A 25,902-nucleotide genomic window follows, 5' to 3' on the forward strand; every position below is an offset into this window, starting at 1 on the left:
CACACTCGTGTTATATTCTATTAATAGTGATTGGTTTTTGTGGTGGAATTATGGTGACTTTGCAAAATTTTCTTCACTTTCTACATTTTCTAAAATGAATATATATTACTCCTTAAAGATGACATGTAGGTTTTATCTTATATACCAGCTCTGATCCATTGTGAGTAGCTGCTAAGAGGCAATGTTGTAAAGGTTCTGAGACAAACTGGGTTAGCAGGAAAGAGTATAATTGAATCTAATTGTCATGATGGGTGGCTTGGAGAGGTGAAATCCACAAGTCAAGATCTTCTTATTTTAGAAAATGAAGTTGGACAATAATTCATTTAAATGGTGTAATGTAGCTTTTATCAGAAAATGAAGAGTACTCAGTTGACAATTTCAACATCTATTCTCTAAAAACAAAATAATATACATGAGTAAAAAATGGAAATACTATAGAACTTTAAAGATTACCACTATAATTTTTACTGACTTACATATTTGAAAAATATTTAGGTAGGTTGGTGTGTGTTTAATCTGTTATCAGGTTGTCTTTTGCAATTACTTTGGTTGTTTAAAGGTTGTGTCATAGTTGTCATTCCTCAGAGTGCCTAAATCTTCATTTGAAAAGTTTTCTTTCATTTAACATTTATGTTTATAGTAGTTGAATTTTTTTAAAACAATAACTTTGATTTTAGTTACACGATGTATTTTATTTCAAAATGGACTTTTAATGCATGACTACTCCCTATTATTAAAACAAGCAAAAATTTCATTGATGAGAAACACTGAAATTGTTTTTTAAGATGTTTTGTGATTGGCCAGGATATATAGATGCATTTAAATCGCTAAAATTAAACTCTTATGAGAAACTCATTCTTGCCTTTATGTTTGTTTTAAACTGTTTCTCGCCTTTTTTTTTCAGCCTTCAAAACCTCTTACATTCCAGTAGAAAACTCTCTCTGCAAGTCCTTAACTTTGTTCACTCATTCCAGGTAACAAAAACCAAAAAGTCCAAATGGTACTTGTACAGAGCTTTAAGTATGCACAACACTTCTATGTTTGTTTTTGAGTCACCACAGCAGCAAGATATGAAATAAACATTAATTTTATTGTACAAATGAAGACATTGAGATTCAGGAAGTTAATGGACTTGCACATTTCACTGGCCAGGTGTTCGGAGACCAAAGCTTGATCTCTTTGTTCTGTGCCAGTGCTTTATTCAACAGAAATGTGTTAAGTGTCTTTTATAGGCTGTGTGCCATGCTAGGTGTTAGTTTTTGGTTATAGCGCACTTCCCAATAACTAAAGCGATTCTCTACTGCCGGGATGGGCTGTCTGTTGTGGCAGCGAAGGCCAGTGCTCTGGCCTTTTTGTTTTCCCCCCATCCCCAAGGAAAGAAAGAATATCTAGACTTGATTTATAGGTAAACTTTTAAAATAGAATATTTCTGTTCAGAATATCTAATTCAACGTTATGAAATCAATATTTTGGAGTTTTACTTCATTCATTCAGTTGGTAAATGCTTGACCCTGACCTATGCCAGATTCTTTGCTGAGTGCTGTGGAAACAGTGATGTGTAAGATACTAATGGAACTTAGAGAATGTTGTGGGAGACAATAATCAGATAAATATTAAGATATATAAGTTCTAAAAGATTTTAAAAAGTACTTTGAAGAAGCCAACTATGATGAAATCTGCAGGTAGACCTAATTTCAATAGGTGCAGGATAATATGTAAGCTGAAGCCAAAAAGTTGGAAAAGAATATTCCGGCAGAGCTTAGGTCTGTACTTCCTGTGTCTGGGAAATGTCCAGTGAACAAAGAAACAAATGAAGCCCAGTGTGGCAGAAACTTCATGAAAGAGGGTTAGAAGCAAGAGGTGAGGTTGAAGAAGAGGGCTGGAGCACGGTGTGCAGGGCCTTCTGGCATGTGTTAGAGAACTAGTATTTTACGTTGAGTGCAAAGAGAAATGATTAAAGACTTTTAAACAGGGGAGAGATGTTATTTCTGAAGGACTATTTTATAAAAATAGGCAAAAATGGAAATTTTGTAAGGAGGCAATAAATGGAAAAATTTCAAAATTCTGTCAATACTGGGCTGTCTGTTGTGGCAGTGAAGGCCTTGGCCATAGTGAATTAATAAATTAAACTAATTTGGGATATATTTTGGAGATAGGTTGATAAAACTTGATGATGAATTAAATGTGAGGAAAAGATTAGGGCTGTGGAGGGAAGGGAGGGGAGGGGTCATGAATGATTCTTACGTTTTTTGACTAGCTGGATGCGTGAAATAGAGAAGACTGGGGAGGAAGAGGGGAGGGAAAATTTGAGAGTTCAATGATGGGCATGCTGAGTATAGAGTGCATGGGGAAGCATCTGAAATGAAGTGTCAGATAGGTGGATGTTTGAGCATGGAGTCCTGGGGAGAGGTCTGTGCAGAATATATGAATCTGAGAAGCGTGGAGTAGATGGATTATTCTGGTGCTTAGTGTTTTGTAAGATTTTTTTTGTTTGTTTGTTGTGTTTTTTCCCCGAGATGGAGTCTGGCTGTGTCGCCCAGGCTGGAGTGCAGTGGCACGATCTCGGCTCACTGCAACCTTTGCCTCCTGGGTTCAAGCCATTCTCCTGCCTCAGCCTCTTGAGTAACTGGTATCACAGGCATGTGCCACCACACCCAGCTGATTTTTTTGTATTTTTAGTAGGAAGAGGTTTCACCATGTTGGCCAGGCTGGTCTTGAACTCCTGATCTCAAGTGATTCACCCGCCTCAGCCTCCCAGAGTGCTGGGATTACAGGCGCACAAGCCACTGCACCTGGCCTTTGTAAGTTTTTTTTTTTTTTTTTTAGAGATTTTTCTTCTGTTAGGTAATACTTTGGGGTTAGGTTAGGTCTTCTAAAAATGAACTTTTGCTTTTCCCACAGTCTCGTAGCCTCTTATTTCTATTTAAAAGGACTTACTACAGTTTAACGTTGTTAGTCATTTTTGCACATATTAATACCTGTCATTGATTGCTTTGGGCTCACAGTGTAGATCTTTGCATCTCCTGTACTGCTTTGCAATCCATAAACACTTCTCAGGTAATCAAGGTCTCTCTTTCTCATTAGTTATATTAAGTGGTTTTGGTAAAGTATTGAATATCATTTCTCTTGTTTCTTGATCTTTTAGGAAGGTGCTTCAATATTGGATATTCACACAGAGCCCAGTTTTTCAAGTTTGCTTTCACAGTCATCGTATGCTGACATGGGTGTTCCACTTCCTGCAAAAAACTTAATATTTAAAGATGGTGTCTTATCAGAATGGAGTGGACGGTCACCTTCCTCACTTCTTATTGCTAATCTCCATTTGCAATAATTTGGTTACACCATTTGTTGCTCACACTTTCTGCCTTTTTTCTTTCTTAACGTTAGCTTTATAGTGTCAGCCACTAAAAAGCATCCTGCTGCTGCAGTGCAATTTTTGCTTAACTAATATTAAAAGTTGGGGAACATATTCATGTTTTCTGAAGTTTTGCTCATTATTGCACATCTTATTGCGACAAAGTGCTTTTTAGCAGCCAGCACTGTATTTTTTACCTTGAGACAATCTGCATTTCTTTTATAAAACTAAGTATATACTTTATAGGCTTTATGATGACTGTTATGTTTATAAGCAGTCACTATGAAAATTGCAATGGTAATTTTATATGTTAGTTTATCAAACATAAATCTTGTTTAATTTTATATTTTGTTACCTATACTTTGGGGGATCAAGGGAAGAGATGGAACTCTTCCTCTGAAAAGGCTTCTTGGTACTTAACGTAGTAAAACTATAAAACAATGAACATCCAGTATTGAGAGATGATATGATAGGGCATTATGAATTCCTATGGGTGTCTGTAAATTATGTATGTCAGTTGGACATTGTAGAAGGTATGTAAATCAGCATAGTTGTGTATAACTTAACCTTGATTTATAAGGTCTTAAGATTATGACTATTCATTGACATCTCATGAGAAGCTTTAGAAGACTTTCTATTTTTAAACACCATTTATATGTGGACTTCTGTTGTCACTGACTTTGGGCTTTATATTTTCATAGAGTCTTTATGGAAAAAATAGAATTTATTTTCCACTCTTGTAGCTATAGCTGCTGCACACTTTCACCCTGATTTATTTTTGTGTTTCTTAGCTTTGATGTTTTCAAACCAAGGATTGTGATTTTAGGTTAGAATTACGTATTAGAAGCATTAAGACTATGTCTTTGGATCAGAATGCTTTAGTGATAAACCTACTTTGAAGACATACTCTTAAGCAATCTGGATCTTAAATTTATGTGAATACTTTTTTAGAAAATGATAAAGAAAAATGGAATTACTTCAAAGTGTTTCTTGAGTCATTGATTCTTTTAGCATCTCAAATGTTAATTAGAATAATTGGAATCACTTTTTAGACTTTTCAAGTTACCTTCCTTGGGAAGTTTGTGCAGTGTTATAGTTTAGTTTAGCTCCTCTTACAGGGTAATGGTTTGCTAGTTTAAAACTGTAACCAAACGAACTGGTCAGACAACATATATCTAAAACACTTAAAATGTTAGGAAGTTTGGGAATGTTATAACCTAAACGTTTTTGCTGGTAACTTTTTGTTATTTATAGATATTTGTGTATTTAACATACATACTTCAGGAAATATATGCCTTTCCTAAAACTTAACCATGCATTCAATACCATGGCCTATCTATAGAATTGAATATTTTGGACCATGTTATCTGTGGCACAGTCAGTGCTGTGTTTGAGGTAAATGCAGTAACGGTTAGTTTTCTACTTTGTCTTACAGAAGGTAGAAACCATGTGTATGTTATGTTTGTCTATAAAAGAAAAAATACTAATATTGAATAATTTCTTACGACTCTGAGTCACTCACTTATTTTTCCAATAATTGATATTGTACATTCCTAGTACCATTAGGTATGTATGTATGTAACTTTTACAGTTTTTCAGCTGAAAGTTGTAAGTATTTTTTTTTTTTTTTGATCAGGGCTCTTTAATCTCATTTTAATTTCCTTTGTTTGAACTGTAGTTATTTTATTTATTCCTATATTAACCATCTAAACCAACTGTAATGACAAGTACACTAATAAAGAATTGAACATTTGTAGTTGTTGGCAGTGAACCCAGTTGTTGGTGAATTTAAAGCTTAAAATATGGGAGTGATTTGCTGCTATATTTCCTTTGAGAGATAAAGGAGGAAGAAGTAGAACCTAATAGTGATCATGAATTTTAGGGAAAGTACCGAAGAACCATGGGGTCCCCTCTGGTTTCTTGTGTTGAATGAGGCAAGGGTAATCATCTGATTTCGAGCTGAAGACCTCTGGTCCTCTTAAGGAGGGAGAGTGCATTTTTAGAGCTTTTAGCAAAATGTGAAAAGCTGATGTGTGCGCCTTGCTTTGTGAATTTGGCTTTGTTTTACTTATACATTAACTCATGTAATCTCTTAAATCTTACGAGCATTGATCCATTTCAACAAAAAGGTAAATTTAAAATGCAGACTTTGTTATTTGCCAAAGAAGATTCATGAAAAATTTATGTCCAATTATTTTGCAAATAGTTAATTTCATTTGGCTTTTTACCATGTTCCTTCCTTTCTTTTTCCCGCTTCCTTAATGTAATTTCAACCCTGGCAAACATTCTTTAGAAACCAAGAGGAAAGAAAGAACAAATATCAAAAAAGACATAGAATTTAATATTGATACAATTTCACCTCTAAAATGGATTTGAAGAAATGCAACTTTATATCAAAAAATGTCATCTGATTTCCTTTGTTTCTTTTTTAAATTATGTAATCAGATGATTTTATGTTTTTTTTTCAGGGGAGCGGAATATTGGTTTCTTTTACTTGTTGTTTTCAGTTTTCTCTGCCATTCATGTTTCTTTTTTGTGTTCAGTGTTTCAAATACAATTTGTATTTAAGGATTTCAAAATACCAAACTGTAACTGAGTACAGTGGATCATTTTCTGTTAGGATGTTAATATTATACAATGAAATCTATAAAGTGTTGTCAATTTGATTATTGACACATATAACATGTTTACAAATAAACTGTGGTATTGATCAAGTTACTATGAAAATGTGTTTAATTTTCTGAAAGTTCCTGTCTTAATTTTAAATACAACCATGGTTTGGTGCTGTGGCTTTCCTGTACTTAAAAAAAAAAAAAAAAACCCACAAAAAACTTAATTATTTTGTAGTAATGTCAGATTTACAGAAACTGGCAAAGATAGTCAGATGTTCCCTGTACCCTTCACTGAGCTTCCCCTAGCGTGGACACCTTCTGTAAACTATGGCAGGTCTGTGAAAACTCAGAAGTTAACTCTGATGCTAGTATTTTCTAAACTGCACACTTGATTAGGCTTTTACCAGTTTTCCCACTAATGTCTTTTTGTTGTCAAGATCCAGTCCAGGATACCACATCGCATGTATTTAGTTATCAGTGTCTCATTAGTCTCCTCCAATATAACAGTTTCTCGGTCTTTCATGACCTTGAAACTAGAAAGAGTACCGGTCAGTTATTTTGTAAGACATCCTTCAGTGTGGGTTTGTCTGATGTTTCCTCGTGATTAGACTGAGGCTACGTTTTATCAGAAAGGGTACTACAAAGGTGATGTGCCCTTCCCCCCAGTACAACGTATCTTAGGGTACATGATGTCAATATGTATCACTGGTGATGTTTCTTTATTGGGTAAGATGGTGTTTGCTAGGTTTTTCCACTGTAGGGTACTCGCATTTCTATTGCTGGGCCTGTGTATTCCGGCTATGGAGAATACCTGGAGAGGCAGCGCCATGTGCTGGTCACTGATTCAAAGCATATACCGTAAGATAGCTCTAAGAACCGCAGATATACACATGTGTGAGACTCTCGGAGCTGAGAGAGCTATAAATTGTTATTACTGGTGAGTTATAAGTTGGTTCAAGCTCTGTAGAAAACAATTTGGCACAATCTTGTAAAGTTGAGCATTTGCATATCCTGAGGCCCAGCAGTTCTAATCCTAAGAAAGTCTTAAGAGGCAAGTAGCAGCATTGTGTGTAATTGTAGCAAAACATTGGAAACAACCCAAAAGTCAGTAGAAAGGAGAATGAGACCAGGTATGATGGCATACACCTGTAGTCCCAGCTACTCAGGAGGCTGAAGATAGAACTCCTTTGTGCCCAGGAGTTTGAGTCCAGCCTGGGCAACATAGCGAGACCTCAGCTCTAAAAAATCAATTAAAAATTTAAAACAGAAGAATGAACAAATGATTATATTACGTTTACATATAGATATTTAGATACATTTCAGAAGTGAAAACATTTAAGCTATAACTATGTTCTTTTAAAATTATAACATCCATTTAATGGATGGTTACAATATTTTCTAGTTTCTAGTGCTCCCAGCTGTTAGGATCTGCAGGTGTTCTATGGGTGCAGGCAATGTTACATGTCAGTAATAATGGTACAATGTGGGATATTTGTGCTGTTCCTAGGTTAAGGGAGACATCAAGGAGGGAGCCTTCAGCTTCCTTTTCTAGGCATTCTAAGTACAGCTACGAAATTCTGGGATCTAGGGAGGGAAGTGAAGTCTCCGCAGTCTGTACCCAAGCCTGCATGTCATTATTCTCTTTCCAGTCCTGTGCCTCACTCCATTTCAGCCTCTCTGGTTCAGCTTTCCCTTAGTATCCTAGCTGGATGGGGAAAGAGGTGGTATTTAGGGGATTAAATGCTCTTAATAATGAACTCTTATTTTCTGCTAAATTCCTCTTCCTCTGCTCTGCAAAGCCATCTTCCAGTCCAAGTATCTGCTTTCTGTCTTCGTGTCCTGTGGTTTGGGTTACAAACCCCTCATAGTTTTATCACTGATTGTTTCTGTTTCTCATTCTCCTTGTGGTTTTAGTGGGTGGTTGCCAAGAGGAGAAGAGCAGAAAGTTCTTAAACATTTTCAAAGCAGAAATCCTCCCAGCCTCATTATGTTTTTATTTCTTTTTGTTAGGGAACATATACAAAAGAAGGGAGAATAGTATAGTGAAGCTTCGTGCATCCATCACCCAGTTTCCACAGTGATTCATGTTTAGCCCCTCATTGCATATATACAAAACAAAGACCACTTATATATGTATATATGTGTGTGTATAAATATATACACACACACACAACAATACTATTTCCCCCACCACTAGATTATTTTAAGGCAAAACTTGGATACCACATAGTTTATTCTATAAACAATTCAGAGTCATTTTTAACTCTGAATTTCTGGAAGCAATAGTCTCCCAGGACATAAACAGCACAAGTATCCCCACCAAACCATTATTAGGCATGTAACATTGGAATTAGTAGCTAATGAAATTAGGCAAAAGAATAAGAGGTAGTCACATTTAAAAGGATGGGGAAAAATTATAATTTTTCAGATACTTATATACTAGGAAGATGCAAAAGTTACCTGAAACATTAGAAACAGACTTCAGTAAGTAGCTTTCTTATCTGTAATCAACAACCAGTTATATTGATATAAGGAAAGAAAAGAGCTACCTTAATAGCAAAAATTATATATAAATATAATTAAAGTAAAAGATCTTTCTTAATACTAAGAACAAAAACCTCAATAAATATGTACCCATGCATAAATATAAAATAAAGTGAAATACTGGATGTCTTAGTTTGTTCAGTTTAGTTCAGGTAGACAAAAGTCCACAGCTGCTTAGAAGCAACAAACATTTCTCTCTCACAGTTCTGGAGGCTAGAAGTCCATGGTCAAGGCTCTGGCAGAGTCTGAAACAAGAGGGTCCTGTTTCCCAGTTCATAGATGGCCATCTCCTCAATGTGTCCTCACGGGGTGGAAGGGTCAAATGAGCTCCCTCAAGCCTCTTTCCTAAGAGCACCAATCTCACTCATTAGAGCTCTGCCCTCATGACCTAATCACCTTCTGAAGGCCCCACCTCCTAATACCATCAAGTTGAGGGTTACAATTTCAACGTATGAATTTTGGGGGGACACAGTCAGATCACGGCACCTGACAAGAAGCTTAGTGAGAAATTTGCAAGATACCCTTGAGGAACACCTTAAAGCACTCCTGAAGGACAGAAAAGAAAACCTGAATGTACGGAAAATCATAACTGTTCTTGGATAGGCAGCCTCAATATTGTCAAGTTACCAATTCCCCCTAAATATATTATGAATTAAGCACAATTTCCTTCAGAATACCAGTGAGTTTTTGTTTTGTTTTGTTTTGTTTTCGTCTTTAAACTTTGGAACTTGGCAAAGTGATTCTAAAGTTGAACCTGGAAGAAGAAACAGTGGAGACTTAAAGGTAAAAAAATCTAAAAATATCTATCCCAGCAGGTGTAATCAAACGTATTATAAGCCTAAAGTAATTAAACAGTATGGTACTAATTCGGATACAGACAGATTATTCAGATACAGACAGAAAACTAAAAAATAGAACTTAATACACAAGAATCTGAATGTGGCATTTCAGATTAGTATCCAGGAATGTCCGTGGATCATTTAGTAACTGATTTGGGGATAACTGGCATATATTTGGAAAAAATATAAGGGGGGAATTCTGCCTCAATCCTCACACCAAAAACTTAAGAGGGATCAAGGTTTAAATATTTTAAAATATTAACATACAAGTGGAAACAGGTGTTTTTTTCCCCATACATTTGGCATAAAGACTTTTTAAAGGATGACACCAATCCCAGAAGATTTAAAAGAAAACTGGTAATTATTACTAAATAAAAATGAAACCTCCCGCCTGCCAGAACTCTATAAACTGAGAAGAAAATCTTAAACCTGAGATAAAATATTTTCTAGATATGACAAGGACTAATTTTCTTCCTGTCACAGGTCAGGTTCTCCAGGAAGCAGATGTTGAGACAGAGTTAAGAGTATGGGAGGTTTGCTGGGGAGTAGCGCCTGGGAAGGAAGAGGGAAGGAGCAGAGTCTGCAGGGAGAGCCGCGGGACCAGGGTGCGGACCTGCCACACCAATAAGCTTCCTACTAGGATGGCCTGTGAGGGGAGTCCTGTCCTGGGCAGAATGACTGGGCTCTGGACGCTCAGGGCTCCCTAAGGAAAGCACAGGCTCGCCACCTTCCTTCCCTCCTCTTTCCTCGGGGGGCAGCAGCTCCACGCTCAGAGGAAGCCACTGGCACTGGGGTGGTGGATGTGCTTGATGGAGCATCGGGGATCAGGGGGTGGGCATGCCTGTGGGCTGTCTCTACCTTCCACTTGGCCATCTCTGCCTTCCGCTTGGACATAGAGTGTCCATCTCGTTACTACTCTCTTTGGATCCTCTTCCCTCTGGCTCAGTCATTGGCTGGGAACTACCCTGAGAAGACTGGCCCAGGCTGGAAAGCCGAAGCCAACCCTGAAGGAATGAACAGTGGAAAGCTGCCAGATAACCACCCTTGTTGCTGCAGGATGGTGAGTCTGGTCTTGAATAGAGATCTAAGGAGCACATCTCTATGTCCACTACACTCACTATACAAACACCCCTTATAAGTAAAAAAGACAAGCCAGACTCTAGAAAAATAGGAAAAATACATAAATAGGTAGTTCATAGAAAATAATTAATGGCCAACATAAAACGATAACTTATAATTAAAGAAATTAAAACTACTGTGAGGTAGTGTTTCCCACCTGACAGACTGACAAAAATGAAAACGACTGTTAATACCTAGGTCTGGTGACAACCTTGGAAAGCATGGATTTCATATGCACCATTAATTGGAGGGCAAATTACAGCTTTTTTGGGGAAGGAAATTTGACAATATCAGAATTTAAGGTGTGCTATATATTCTTTGATACAACGATATGCCCCCTGGGAATATGACCTTTGCATGTATGTGTATATTTGTGTAGGAATATGTTCATTGCAGTTTTGTTTATAACATAAAAAAATCAACCAAAAGAAAAGAAAAAGGCCACTTTTTTTTTTTTTGAGACAGAGTCTCACTCTATTGCCCAGGCTGGAGTGCAGTGACATGATCTCGGCTCACTGCAACCTCCGCCTCCTGGGTTCAAGAGATTCTCCTGCCTCAGCTTTCCTAGTAGCTTGGATTACAGGCGTGCACAGCTAATTTTTTTGTATTTTTGGTAGAGACATGATTTCACCATATTGGCCAGGCTGGTCTCGAACTCCTGACCATAAGTGATCCACCTGCCTCAGCCTCCCTAAGTGCTGGGATTACAGACGTAAGCCACCACACCAGGCCTCGTTTTTTCTTTGATAGAGTACTGGCTAAATAAAGATACACAAGACCAATTTTTAAAGAATTAAGTACTGGTGAGAAAAGATATCTACAACATATTGTCAAGAAAGAAGTTCTGAAGTTCTATATCTGAAGAAAGGAGCTGCCACTCAAAGTTGTTGGAGTAAAACAAAAAGGGCCATATGCCTCTGTGGGTATAGAGTAAGCACCGAGAGATTTCATGGACATTAGCATTGTCATCTCTGAGGAGGGTGTTCAATTCAGTTGGGAGGGCAAAGGATGTGGCTTTAATTTTGTCCTATCTCCTCTTCTGTTTGGGTACCTTTTCCAACAATTAATAGTCATATATACACATATATAATTATGAAAATTCATTTGAAACATAGCTGCAATGGCCATTAGGACTAGTTGCCAGCTATTTCCAGTTGTTGCCCTTCCTGAGCCATGGTAGGAGGTCCAGTCTTGTGTAGTTAGATGTGGCCAAGTGCCTCCTCTGGTCATTGGTGAGTAGAAGTAACTGTCATTTCTGGACAAAAGATTTAATTGCCAATGTGAGATCCTCTAGAACTCTCCTTTCCGTCTAGGGAGGTGACTGGCAACATTTAAGATGATGGGTGCTTCATCAGCATGGGTGCCCTGTGACTGCAGTGAGTAGGACTTCCCCTCCACCTCACCTTTGGCCTGGGACAGACATGCATGTATAGTGAACCTACAGTGGTGTAGTGAGAAAGGAGGAGTGGTGACTGACGCCTGTAATCTCAAAACTTTGGGAGGCCGAGGTGGGTGGGTCACCTGAGATCAGGAGTTTGAGACCACCCTGGCCAATATGGTGAAACCCCGTCTACTAAAAATACAAAATTACTGAGAATGATGGTTTCCAGCTTTATCCATGTCCCTGCAAAGGACATGAACTCATCCTTTTTTATGGCTGTATAGTATTCCATGGTGTATATGTGCCACATTTTCTTTATCGAGCAAACTAACACAAGAACAGAAAACCAAACACCACACGTTCTCACTCATAAGTGGGAGTTGAACAATGAGGACACATGGACACAGGGAGGGGAACATCACACACCAGGGCCTGTCAGGTGGTGGGGGGCTAGGGGAGGGATAGCATTAAGAGAAATACCTTATGTAGGTGATGGGTTGATGGGTGCAGCAAACCGCCTTGGCACGTGTATACCTATGTAACAAAACTGCATGTTCTGCACATGTACCCCAGAACTTAAAGTATAATAAAAAAAATTCCAAAATTAGCTGGGTGTGGTGGCGCATGCCTGTAATCCCAGCTACTCGGGAGGCTGAGGCAGGGGAATCACTGGAACCCAGAGGTGGAGGTTGCAGTGAGCTGGGATTGCACTCCAGCCTAGGTAACAAGAGCAAAACTCTGTCTCGAAAAAAAAAAAAAAAAGTAATATCCAGAGTTATCTGAAAGGGTTACTAAATTATTCCTCCCTTTTCCAAATACATATTTGTTATGAGGTCAAATGTTCTTCACGTATGTCAATCAAAATCACATATCCCAACAGATGAAATGCAGAAGTGGGTGTGAATCCAGCTGTCTTCTAGTAAACCAAACATTAAAGAGATTTGCAAAGATGTAGAACAATGCTGTTCTTCTCACGAAGTTACTTTTGCTTTGGAAAATATGGTTATTTTTCATAAAATATGTTGTTTAGGTTATGTGATGTAATGGGTTTATTGTAATTTTTAACTAAATTAAATAAATATTTTAACATTTTCTTGGTTTTAATTTCTAGTGCAGTAAATAACAATGGTTATAACGCACTCAACAAAAGCTCTTTGGGATAATCAATAATTCGTAAGCTGTGGGTAAAGGAATCCCTAGACCAAAATGTATGAGAACAACTGACCTTTGATTCTGGGGCTGTTTCAGCAATTAGGAATGTGCAAATATTTAAAAATTGCCATCAGCCATGGCCTATACAATTATTTTAAGTTTTTTATTTTCAGAAAGCTTTTTAAGTTACAGGTTCTTTTGACTATGAAATAATTAACATTCAGTGTAGACAAATTGGAAAATGAAACAAAAGAGAAAGAAAGTATCAACCATAATTTTGCTGCTCAGAGATGAACATTTTGGTGCGTTTCAGCACTTTTTCCCCAGTTTTCCCCACCCATACAGAAAAACACAAACGCACAGGCACACATCAACGCCCGAAACAATTTAGAATACTCTATGTGAAGCTTGATCTCTTGCCTTTTCCACTTTACAGAAATGAAGTTAGAATTTAGTCAGGAAAATTAAGTTAGATTTTTAAAAATATATCAAGTATTTTCTGAAAATGTACTTTTAATATTGGTGAAAAATTTTTTTATTAGTATACCTTGTATTCTATGAGCTCCAGCCAAGTAAATTGTCTTAAAAGATCTTGAAGATTAGTGGTATCCTAATCCTAACAGAATAAAATAAAAGTTGTTCTATTTTAAAATAAAGTCTATGAATGAGTCACTCATTTTCTTAATCCAGAAATCTCCAGATGAAAGTATAATGAATTTCAGTCTGAACAAATCTTATGAGGCTCATTCTTAGGCCTAAATCATCAAGTGTGTTATTTCTCTTAGTGTCTGAGAAAAGGGACAGAGCTTTGTAAATTCCAAGTCTCTTTAAAGTGTTTTGTTGTTTTTGTCTGTTTTGCCTAAGAGATAAACCAATGCATAGTTTTCGTTTTCCAAGCAGGCATCCACTTAATTCTAGGCAGAAGTTTGAAATAGAAATGTATCTTTACATTATTCCCGCTCTCTGTTCTTCTAGCAACACCATTGTAAATCTGGAGTACCAAGAGGGCAAAATTACCCAATTAAACTTTCTTTGTTAATTTTATCTCTTATTGCTGGTTTAAAAAATGTCACTGTCCAACTCCCTGGCCTATTGGGGTGAGGACTCCAGCAAGGCGCCAATGTTTCTCTTGAAAGCTTGAGATCTGGGGGCCATAGCAACTTGGAAAGCCCTCATCTCTTTCCTTCCTTCCGTTTGCAGCCTTTTCTCTTCCGGTGGGTGGCAGTATTTCACCTTTTTTTTTTTTTCTGTTTTTTTTGTTTTGAGACAGTCTCGTCTCCAGGCTGGAGTGCAGTGGTGTGATCTCAGCTCACTGCAATCTCTGCCTCCTGGGTTCAAGCGATTCTCCTGCCTCAGCCTCCCGAGTAGCTGGGACTATAGGCGCATGCCACCGTGCCTGGCTAATTTTTTATATTTTTAGTTGAGATGGGATTTCACCGTGTTAGCCAGGATGATCTTGATCTCCTGACCTCGTGATCTGCCCGCCTGGGCCTCCCAAAGTGCTGGGATTTACAGACATGAGCCACCGTGCCCAGCCAGTATTTCACTTTTTAACCCTCATTTCTATCAGGGACTTCTCAATTTGCATAAGGCTAGCATAGATTTTTCTTTTCAAATGAGTAAGCAGAATTCATTTATATTCCCACTCCCTTCACCTCCCCACCACTCCTTCCCCAGTCTTGTTAACCTGTTGGTGAGTTCACCTGGAAACTTGGAGAACATCAGGACTTAATAAGACAGGTTGATAGCGAACACACTTCCAGGGGAAAGTGCCCTATCCCAGGAGTGACTGTATGTGGGGTAGCATGGGAACATTCTTGGAAAGTGACTTGAATGGATTTGGGTGGCATGATTAAGGTGGGCCATTTTGTTGGCCTACCCAGCATCTTCTGCCTCTTCTTTCTACCTGATTTATTCTGAAAATTACTTCTAATTTCAGATGGAGAGGTGGTGATGATGGGGAAGGTGTAGAGTCTTTCTTCTCCCTCGAATCCCCACAACTCTGCACAGCGTAACCCAGAGGAGTCTCTATTTTATTCACTTCCTTTCCAAAGGGATTGCCAGGCACCCACCCACTCAGAGTCTTGGCATTCCCTCTTTTCTCTGCCTAGAATACTCTCTCCCAGCTGATACCATGCTTATTTCCTCACTTTGGGTCTTTACAAAATAAAATGTTGCAGTATTGGGGTAGAGTCATGTAGCCTCACCCCACCCCCATCCTGCCTCTGCCTCCAGTTCATGTCCATCTGGAACCTCAGAATGTGACCTTATTTGGAAGTGGGGTTTTTGCAGATGTCATTAGTTAAGACTGGAGTAGAGTGAGCTCTACATCCAATGACTGTGTTCTTATAGGAAAAGGAGAGGACTCGCAGGGACACAGGGAAGAAGCCTGTGTACAACAGAGGCAGAGAGTGGAGTTGTGCTGCCAGGAGCCAAGGAATGCCAGGGATTTAAGGGAACCTCGGAAGCTAGGAGAGAGGCTGATATGGTTAGGTGTTGCGTCCCCACCCAAATCTCATCTTGAATTATAATCCCCATAATCCCTATGTGTCAAGGGAGAGACCAGGTGGAGGTAATTGAATCATGGGGGCAGTTTCCTCCATGCTGTTCTCGTGATAGTGAGTGAGTTCTCATGAGATCCGAAGGTCTCATAAGGGGCTCTTCCCCCTTCATTTGGCACTTCTCCTTCCTGCTGCCTTGTGAAGAAGGTGTCTTGCTTCCCATGCCATGATGGTAAGTTTTCTGAGGCCTCCTTAGCAATGCAGAACTGTGAGTCAGTTAAATCTCTTTCCTTTATAAATTACCCAGTCTCGGGCAGTTCTTTTTAGCAGTATGAAAATGGACTAACACAGAGGCATAGAGCAAACGGACTCTCCCCAGAGCCTCCAGAAGGAACCAACCCTGCTGACACCTTGATTTTAGTCTTTTGGCCTTCTGAACTCTTAGAGGATCAATTTCTGTTGCTTGAGCCACTCAGTCTGTGGCTTTTTGTTCCAGCAGCCCTGGGAAACTAGACAGCTACCCGCTGACTGAAACCTCCCCTTGCAACTGCCCTGCCACTCCTGCTTAGCACTTGTCCGCGCCTGGCATGGCATGTGTTTCACTTCTGCACCTTGCTGATTGTCAGCCTCCCCCGGTAGAATGTAAGCTTCACAAGGTCAGGGCTTTCAATCTCTTTTCTCTCTGCCGCATCTTCACCATCTAGAACAGTATGTGGAAGTGGACGAATGAGTGATTTCAGTTGCTGATTTATTCCCTTTCCTTGAGAAGACAGGGAGTCCCTTTTTGTTTTTATGGGAGTATTGGAATTCACAGAAACTATCTTAGCACTCTGTCACTCAAACAGTAGTGATTTAAACTAAAAAAGGCACTTGTTAAACCAGGGATATAATGTACACCAGTAGAGATCTCCCTTTGCTTCCAGTGACGTTGGCTGACTGCCAAGCTTTTATCCCTTCTTGCCATCGCTGCACAGTGTTTGATGGTCTCAGTCTCCAAAATGCAGCCAGGAAAGAAAACTCAGAGGCTGGTTCTTTGGTGGTCAACCCATAGATCCTGACCCTTTGGGTCCTACCAGCTTCTTGACTTAAGTTGCTCTTTCTTGTGACTTCTGCAGTGACTTGGCAGTCACTTATAAATGGCCCTTGTCACTTATTATTTGGAGAAGCACACGATACACAATTGCTTTGCCAAATGCCAACAATCTAGAAAAGGGCAGTCATGTCAGCTATTGTCTGGGCTTCAGGGAGCCATAAGGGCTCGGCATTGAAACAATAACTGGCATCTCAAACAAGCCCAATAGGGATGGCTGGTACCAGAGGAGGGAGGTCTGTGCCAGCCACCACTGAGAAAAGCCAGGTCACTTCCAGCAGTAATGAGGACAGTCTCATCAACAAATGGCAGCGACCTACTCCAAAGGCCAGCTATGTCCAGTAGGGCAGCCATGAAGGCTGCGTGAGACAGGTAGAAAGGGGACTGGGAAAGAACTCAGGTTGACACAGGGCATGTCGAGTGTCTTAGGATCATTGACTGGGGACCATCCCTCAAAACTTACAGGTGAGGGGCTGGAGGCCCAGAGAGTGAATGTGAAGCCAAGCAGAGCAGGGCCAGGGAAAGGAGAGAAGAGAGGAGGGGAGAGGGGAGAAGGAAGAGGAGGACAGAGTGCATCCTGACTTCCTGGCCATGATTTTGTTACCAGTTCTTGTCCCTGAGGTCACTGGACTTGCCCTCCTGGTTCCTGCAGCTCTTCTCCAATTCTCTGAGATACTCCAGCATCCTTCTGATGAACCCCCATTTTGACTTAAGCTTTTAAATTGGGTGGAAATCTCCTGTAACTGAGAGGGTCCTGATGAATACTCAAGCAGTGTGGAGAGAAAAGGAAAAGAGAACAGAGACTCTCCTAGGCCACCAGCATCCTACCCCTAGCACCAGTCTAGTTCAGCAGACGTTTCTTTGAACCCAGATGTGTTTCATCAGAATCCTTCCTAATACAGTGCTCTAGACGTTGGAATTGGCAATAACTGAAACATGTTTGTCATTCCCGAGGTAGAGTCCATACTTAGGTTACCGAATTACCCTTGAAACAACCCTATGAAGGTGACACCCTCATTCCAATAAAGAGAAAACCGTTGCCAAAGTGGGTCAGTGGCTCAGCTGGTACATGCTTAAAACTAGTCCGTGTGATCACTAAATCCTAGCTGCTGCCACTACGCCCCATGAAGTCATGTGGAGCAGCCCGGAGCCAGGGCTTCAGTGGGACTTCAGAGCCACAACTGCAGTGGAATTCTGCTTCCGCCTCAGTGAAAGTGGTTATTCTGAAGAAAGTAGCTCTACAATCCAACTGTTACAAAATCGCAGTCTGATGATGGCTGAGAAAGACAATTTGAGATTGGGCCACAGAAAGCTGGACAGGGGGTATATCTATCATCAAAACCTTGGCCACAAATGCAATCTGCCTGTCTGCAATATCTTTGTCTGTAGAAAGAAGGTTAAAGAATTCTCAGTTCCCTAGAGGTACGTGGTGAGATACCTGTGAGATGTGTATATCCCTGGCATTATTTATCTCATACATCTTTAACTACATTTAGTTACTTTTGTTGTTAAAATTAAGGTGTTCTTTTTCATTTTGCCTTGAAACAGAACTACCATGTAAGGATTTAAAACAGATGATTGAATTTTGCTTGGAAAATGCAATCATGCCAAATAAATGTATTCTGAGCAGCCAATGTTGCTTTTTAAAATTCTAGAGAAAATTCAATCAAGTGAATAGCTACAAAGTATAAATGACCTAAAATGACTTTGTATGGTTTGGTGGGCTTGGGGGGAGTCAATTTTTTATAAAGACTTATGCAACATATCCCTAATGGGCTGGTTTTAGAAAATAAGATGCATTAAAATCAGAGTTTGAGTGATGGTTAGACATTTGTGGCAATATATTAATGATTCTTACATCAGCCTAAGAACAAATGTGCAAGTCATTTAGTTAGGCCAATTTACATGTGGTGTGGAATGAAGGACCCAAATAATAGAATCTTCTTTATTCTCTATTTCTTTTGTCTCCAGAGGGTTAATTGACAATGAAAAGGAGAGAGTTGGGGAGAGAAAGAGAGAAAGGGAGAGTGGAGTCATGGGTAGTGGAGCAAAATTGTGGCTGGGTTCAAATTGTGGCTCCACCAAGTGGTAGTTATTAGGGCTGCCCACTAAGAGTTCTTCTCTTCTGGCACATGGTGGACTCTACTTCCCATCTCCTTGCAGTTAGACCTGGCCATGTGACTTGCTTTGGCCAATGAGATGTTAGTGAAAGTGATTATGTCATTTCCAGGGAGAAGTCTCTTAAAAGCCAGTGCACAATTTGCTCATTCCCTTTGTCTGTCACTCCCACAGATGAGGCTGCAATGGCAGAGAATCTATCAGCCTGGGTCCCTGGTGAGGATGCTGTGGAGCAGAGCCCCCTGGCAACTTGTGATGAATGGAGGGTAGCATGAGTGAGAAAACTTTGTTGTTTTAATCACTGAGTGATATGGTTTGGCTGTGTCCCTAGCCAAATCTCATCTTGAATTCTCACATGTGGGAGGGACCCGGTGGGAGGTAATTGAATCATATTGACAGGTCTTTCCCTTGCTGTTCTCATGATAGTGAATAAGTCTCACAAGATCTGATGGCTTAATAAGGTGGAATTTCCCTGCACAATCTGTCTTTTTTCTTTGCCTGCCACTATCCATGTAAGACATGACTTGCTCCTCCTTGTCTTCCACCATGATTGTGAGGCCTTTCCAGCCATGTGGAACTGTAAGTCCATTGAACCTCTTTTTCTTCCAAGTCTTGGGTATGTCTTTATCTGCAGTGTGAAACAGACTAATACACTGAGATTTTAGAAGTGTTTGTTACCAATGCATACTCTAGGCTACCCTGACCAACCCTCCATGTGACCTTGGGCAAAGTGCCTAACCTGTCATTTCTCAGTTTCTTCTTTTGGCAAATGGAGATCCTGACTCCTCTAAATTATTTTCAGAATTAATTGGAAAAATACATGGAAAAATTGTGCCTGGCATACAGCAAGTGCTCAATAAACATTAGCTGTTACTATTTTGTATGTGGATACATAGAAAGAATACTTCTCTATGTATTAAAAGCCTCGTTTCATATAATTGTGTAGGTGTTTGTGTTGATGCATTAATATCTGTCCTTAGCCTGAGTCATGATGGAAGCTGAAAAGGATGTTTGGGGTGGGGGAAGACCTCTTCGCCTCTCGCTTGCTTTTTTGAGGTAGCTACTTGTTGAGGGTGAATGTGTCAACAGTGTGGCACAGCATAGAGGATGGCACAGTCAGTGCCTAACTCATAAGCCCCTGGCCCCACACCACTCATGCTTTTAAGTGGCCAGATTGTCCCACCCTCACCTTCCACTTACTGGGGCTGTCTGCATCTGTTGCCATGGAAACGTATTGAAGTTGATGCTATGTATCCATTTGGATTTTTAATCTCCAAAAAACAGAAATAAGTCTGGCTAAATTAAACAGTAAGAAGACTTAGAAAAAGCAAAACAAAAGAAAAACCCAAACATTGCAAAACTCACTGAGACCCCAGAAAGGGCAGAGCCAGGCTTGAAGGCTATGTGGTCAAGGACTCCATCCTAAATCATGCTTTAGACCTGGCCTGGAGAACTCGTCAGTTCTAGGCATGGACACTTCAGATTGACCCATGAATGCCATGAATGCTGCTGGTAGAACCTCTGCCATGGTTGCTGCTGGAACTTAGTGCAGCTCCTGCCTCTGTCACTACCCTCACCAAATGGAGTTCATGTGGTCTCTGCTTTTTCCTGTCACCAGTTCCTATAGGGAGAGGGAGTCTGCTTCAGATAGTAGTGAATTACCTCCTTTCCTTTCAAACTCCTTAACCAAATTTACAAGGTCCCAACCTTGCTAGGGGCCAGATCTAGCCCTTGGGATTCTACCACCTGCAAATTCCTTCAAATGTGTCCTGCAGACATTCTGAATGCACTGTGGTTTCCTGAGTGCATCATGATCCCTTGTTTCTGTCTCTTTTCACATACTGTTTGAACTCTCACCCTCCCTTCAGTTGTTGTCACACCAGATGTTGTCACACAGATGCAGTGTGTTTGTCACCTGGCTTACTCCTCCAGGCAGCCCTCCAGATTGTGCAGGTTCAAGGCAGGAGCTCTACCTTTATGGTCTCCTTATACTTATCATACTGTAATGCATTTGCCTGTTTCCTTATCTATTCTTAGAGACCATGAGTTCTTTCAAGGCAGGCTATGTGTTTTGTTTCCCTTTGTGCCCCAAGTCCTACCACAGTGCCTGGTGCAGGTTAAGACTCAAGAAATAGTTGAAGAATAAATGAACAATGTTGAGGAAATCAAAAGAGTGCAGGCTTCCTCTTTATTTAATGCTCCTGGGAAAAGCCATCCTGCCCACTTGACTCTGCTTCTGGCAGGAGCACAGTGGGATAGTTTGGAGAGAGACACCTCATTTGTCCCCTTGATGTCCCTCTCACAGGTCTGGGCCACCTTCACACCTCAGAGCTTTTCTTTCATCACTGGGTTTGGTGTGTGATGACTCTTGTCATAATCAAAAGTCTTCCTAGAAACTATTATTTTAGCTCACATTGCCTCTTGGTGTAACATGGTCTTTGTTTTAGTTTTGTGGGGCTGCTGTACCAAATTAGCATAAACTGGTGACTAAAAACAACAGAAACTGATTCTCTCAGAGCTCAGTGGGCTAGAAGTCCACGATCAAGGTGGTGGCAAATTCAGTTTCGGATGAGGGCTCTCTTCCTGGCTTGAAGACAGCTACCTTCTTGCTGTGTCTTCACTTGACATTTCCTTTTGCAGTGGTAGGGGTGAGGGAGATGTCTCTAGTTTCCCCTCCTTTTCTTATAAGGACACCAATCCTGTCAAATTAATGCCCTACCTTTATCACATCATTTGTCCTTAATTACCACTTGTGATGGTTAATATTGAGTGTCAACTTGATTGGATTGAAAGATGCAAAGTATTGTTCCTGGGTGTATCTGTCAGGGTGTTGCCAATGGAGATTAACATTTGAGTCAGTGGGCTGGGAAAGGCAGACCCACCCTCAATATGGGTGGGCACCATCTAATCAGCTGCCAGCGCAGCCAGAATAAAAGCGGGCAGATGGATGTGAAGAGACGAGACTGGCCTAGCCTCCCAGCCTACATCTATCTCCTGTGCTGGGATGTTTCCTGGCCTCAAACATCAGACTCCAAGTTCTTCAGTTTTGGGACTCGGACTGGCCTCCTTGCTCCTTGACTTGCAGATGGTGTATTGTGGGACCTCACCTTGTGATCACGTGAGTTAATTCTCCTTAACAAACTCCTCTTTATATATACATCTAGCCTATTAGTTCTGTCCCTCTAGAGAACCCTAGTACACTTCCCTAAGAGTCCTTTTTCCAAATACAGTTGCAATGGGGTTTAGGGCTTCAACATTTTGGGGGTACCCAGAGCCTATAACTTTCTTTAACAAATATTTCTGCAAAATGGAAAAAAAGCCAGATCCATTATGTGAAGTCAGACTCTAAATAAAGATATTCTCATGACTGGGTGCATTTGCCGTCACCCAGTTTATTTTTTTCAGGAAAACTATACCCAAGCAACCATCAACACTTAGTTTATTTCTTTTTCCTTCCAAGAGTTAGCGAATAGCTGCCTGTATAATTCACATTTTGTTAACATAAGACAACATAAACCTGGTTTTATTATTGAGTTATTGAGGTGATATTCACATAACATAAAACTAACCATTTTCAGTGGCATTTTGTACATTCACAATGTTGTGCAACGATCACTTTTATCTAGTTCCAAAACATTTTAATCACCACCCAAAAGACTGCATTCTCATTAAAGAGTCACACCTTGTCTTCCCCTCCCCTAACCTGTGGCCACCACTACTTTCTGTCTGTATGGATTTTCCCATTTTGGACATTTCATATAAATGGAATAATACAATGTGTGGCCTTTTGTGTCTGACTTGTTTCAGTTAATGTATTGTTTCCAAGGCTGATCCATGTTGCAGCATGTTTGAATACTTCACTGCTTTTTTTGTGAAATTATATTCTATTATATGGATATAGCACATTTTGATTATCCATTCATCTGTTGGTAGACTCATGGGTTGTTTCTGTCATTTGGTAATTGTAAATACTGCCATAATTTTTAACTTTCTCTCTTCAAGGCAAATTCCAGTTTAAACCTTGCTGCCACTGTGTAGTGGACATTTTGTTTCCTACTTGAGGGAATTTACTTTAGGGGATCCTTGGGCAGTCTGGTTTATCCCTGACTAAGCATCCTTATCATTTCCTCACTGTAGAACTGGCACCACGTCTCCAGGCAGGGGCTTGTTCTATTAGGTCAGGCCGACCCTGTTCCCTGCTCGCATCCCCCAAAGAAATCCAGTTTGCTAAAAGCCAGCATTCCTTTACCATTCTGAATTGCCCAGGCTTTACCATAAAGAAATTAGAAAACATAGCAATAAACAATCTTGTTCTTAGTAAATGCTTGTTGTTTATTGCTTTGGGTAGAAGGCAACAATATTTTATGAGGAAAGCAGATTTCTTTCTCTCTTTGGAAAGAGTCGCTCTGTTTTCTATTTTCAGATGCCAAGGAATATTAGCCTCCAGTTCTCATTAACTAGGTGCTTATGCCTCCATCTCTGGTCATTAGAAACCTCAGTAAAATGTACTAGTCCTACATTGTATCCTAGTAAATGGAGCAAAGTGAGCATGGATACAAATTTAACAAACCCAAATATCTTTTAGGATTGTGAAAATAATCGCAGGTAGCTTGGAATATAAAGAGAAGCATAAAGAAGGGAAGAGAAATCACACAGAAGCCCACAACACAGGAATGAGCTCTACGTACTAATGAGGATGTGAATCTGCCGTCGACAGCAGATCTGGGGATGGCCTCTGAGTCCCTGTCCATGCTGCAGATTCTAGACATGGACGGTCTGCTGAGGCCAGCACTTTTCCCCTTTTGAAGAAAGAAACTCGGCTACTCTGTGAATTAGCTGGGTGTGTAGAACTTTACAAGAGTGATTAATAGCAACAAGACGGATAGCTGCTTTGAAGTCTAAGCCAAAGGCAGTTCATGCTTTGCAGCCTTTTAAAAATGTCTTCATCTTTACTTCTAAAACTGCTGTGAATGCCAGAGCTATGGGAAAGAGCCAAGTTCAAGCCTCACAGTGCTGGAGTGCATCAAATAACCCTGGGCAACAGGGTTCTTGCTCACTTTCTTGGGAGTTCTTACTTAAATGGTAGTTTTTCACTTGATAATATAGCATCTGTCTCCTGCTTATAGAAATAAAGCTTTAAGAAAACAAGAAAAAGGAGATTTTTTGATATGAAAATCAGAATGTTCTGAAACCTACAATTACAGCTATTCTCCAGCTCGAATGAACAACTTCAATCAATCAACCAGTCAATCATGTTGCCAATCAATCATTTAGGTTCTCTTGAGCAGAAGACATTTTTTGTGTGTGTGTGTAAAAGAAGGGTTAGTGATGATGGGTAAGGAATCATTAGGTGTCTACTTTTTGGCAGCCTCCCCCTGTTTCTTCACCTTCCTTCCAATTCTCATCATTAATCCAAGGGTCAAGAAATCTGGCAGAGTTTCAAGAAGGCACATTTATCCCAGGTCCAACCAAGTAGCAGGGCTATCCATTTTCCATTACACATTTAGTAAGCACCTGCGTGAAAACATGTTCAACATTATTAGCCATTAGTAAGACACAGTTAAGTCCACAATGAGATAGCAATCCACACCTATTAGAATGACAAGAATAAAAAATAGTGACAACACCAAATGCTGGCAAGCGTGCAAGAAAATGATCATGCATACATTGCCGGTAGGAATTTATTTTAATTTTATTTTTGAGACAGAGTCTCACTCTGTTTCCCAGGCTGGAGTGAAGTGGCATGATCTCGGCTTATGGCAACTTCTGCTTCCCGGGTTCAAGTGATTCTTGTCCCTCAGGCTCCCGAGTAGTTGGGATTACAGATGGCTCATTTTTGTATTTTTAGTTGAGACAGGGTTTCGCCATGTTGGCTAGCTGGTCTCAAACTCCTAGCCTCATGTGATCCGCCCATTCTTAGCCTCCCAAAATGCTGGGATTACAGGCATGAGCCACCATGTCCAGCCACTGGTGGGAATTTAAAGTGGTACAGCTGCTCTGGAAAAGAGTATGGCAGTGTCTTCCAAAACTAAAGACACACCACATGATCCAGCAATTGCAATCTTGAACATTTATCCCAGAAAAATGAATGTCATGCCCACATAAAACCTTGTACATTATTGTTCATAGTAGCTTTATTCATAACAGCCCCATACTGGAAACAACTCAAATGTCCTTTAGTGGGTCAATGGTTAAACAAACTGCCACGTCTATATCGTGGAATACTACACTGTTCCATTTATATATAATATCCTTGAAGTTACAAAATTTTAAAAATGGAGAACAGATTAGTGGTTTTTAGGGATTACAAGGGGGAAGAAGGATAGAGGGAGATGGAGGTTGTAAAAGGGTAGGGTGAGTGGTGAAGGCTTGAACTAGAGTAGTGACTATGGGAATGAAGAGGAGGATGTGACTGGAGAGGAGTTGGTGGGTAAGATTGCTTGGGTGCTTAGGATGACAGAAAGGTGAATTGACCCTATGCCCTGACCCTAATATAGCATCTCACCCTATCACCCCTGTCCCACCTTGCAAGGGGCCTCCTTCTCTCTCCTAGTCAACCCCATCTGTCCTTGCTGTTTTCCTTGAGTACTGCATCATGAGGAGACGCCTCAACCACAAGCCTGCCATCCTCTGTCCTCTCACTCACCCCGTACTGAACTCCTTGGAGCCTCCCATCTCCTCTACACTGCATTACTAAGGATTCTCTGCCTGTGGTCTCAGGAGGGAATGGTGGCTACAGAACATCAGAAACCTCTTACACCTTGAGTCTCGAAGCTAAATTAGTAATAAAAATAGTCTGTGGTAGCTGATATGATTTGGCTCTGTGTTTCCACCCAAATATCACCTTTAATTGTAATCCACATAATCCCCACGTGTCAAAGGCAGGACCAGGTGGAGGCAATTGAATCATGGGGGTAGTTTCCCCCATGGTGTTCTCGTGATAATGAGTGAATCTCACGAGATCTGATGGTGTTATAAGCGTCTGGCATTTCCCCTGCTCGAACCTATTTCGTCTTGCTGCCCCGTGGAGAAGGTACCTGCTTCTTCTTTGCCTTCTGCCATGATTGTAAGTTTCCTGATGGCTCCCCAGCGGTGTGGAACTGTGAGTCAATTAAACCCCTTTCCTTTATAAATTACCCAGTCTCAGGTGTTTCTTCATAGCAGTGTGACTAATACAAGTTGCATGTGCTG

The 25,902-nt window shown here is 40.3% G+C and overlaps 1 protein-coding gene across 1 annotated transcript in view; it reads left to right on the forward strand.

Annotated features, from left to right (window-relative positions):
- Positions 1 to 6,073, forward strand: part of FAM91A1 (family with sequence similarity 91 member A1) — a 47,082-nt gene extending 41,009 nt beyond the window's left edge. The window contains exons 23-24 of the mRNA XM_019032795.4: positions 905 to 974; positions 3,146 to 6,073. Of these exons, the coding sequence (XP_018888340.1) occupies positions 905 to 974; positions 3,146 to 3,331 (256 nt within the window). The 3' untranslated portion in view covers positions 3,332 to 6,073. The remainder of the gene's footprint in view (positions 1 to 904; positions 975 to 3,145) is intronic.
- The last annotated feature ends 19,829 nt before the right edge of the window (positions 6,074 to 25,902 follow it).

Source organism: Gorilla gorilla, chromosome 7 (genome assembly GCF_029281585.2).
Source record: "Gorilla gorilla gorilla isolate KB3781 chromosome 7, NHGRI_mGorGor1-v2.1_pri, whole genome shotgun sequence".
In the NCBI taxonomy this organism is placed as follows: domain Eukaryota; kingdom Metazoa; phylum Chordata; class Mammalia; order Primates; family Hominidae; genus Gorilla; species Gorilla gorilla.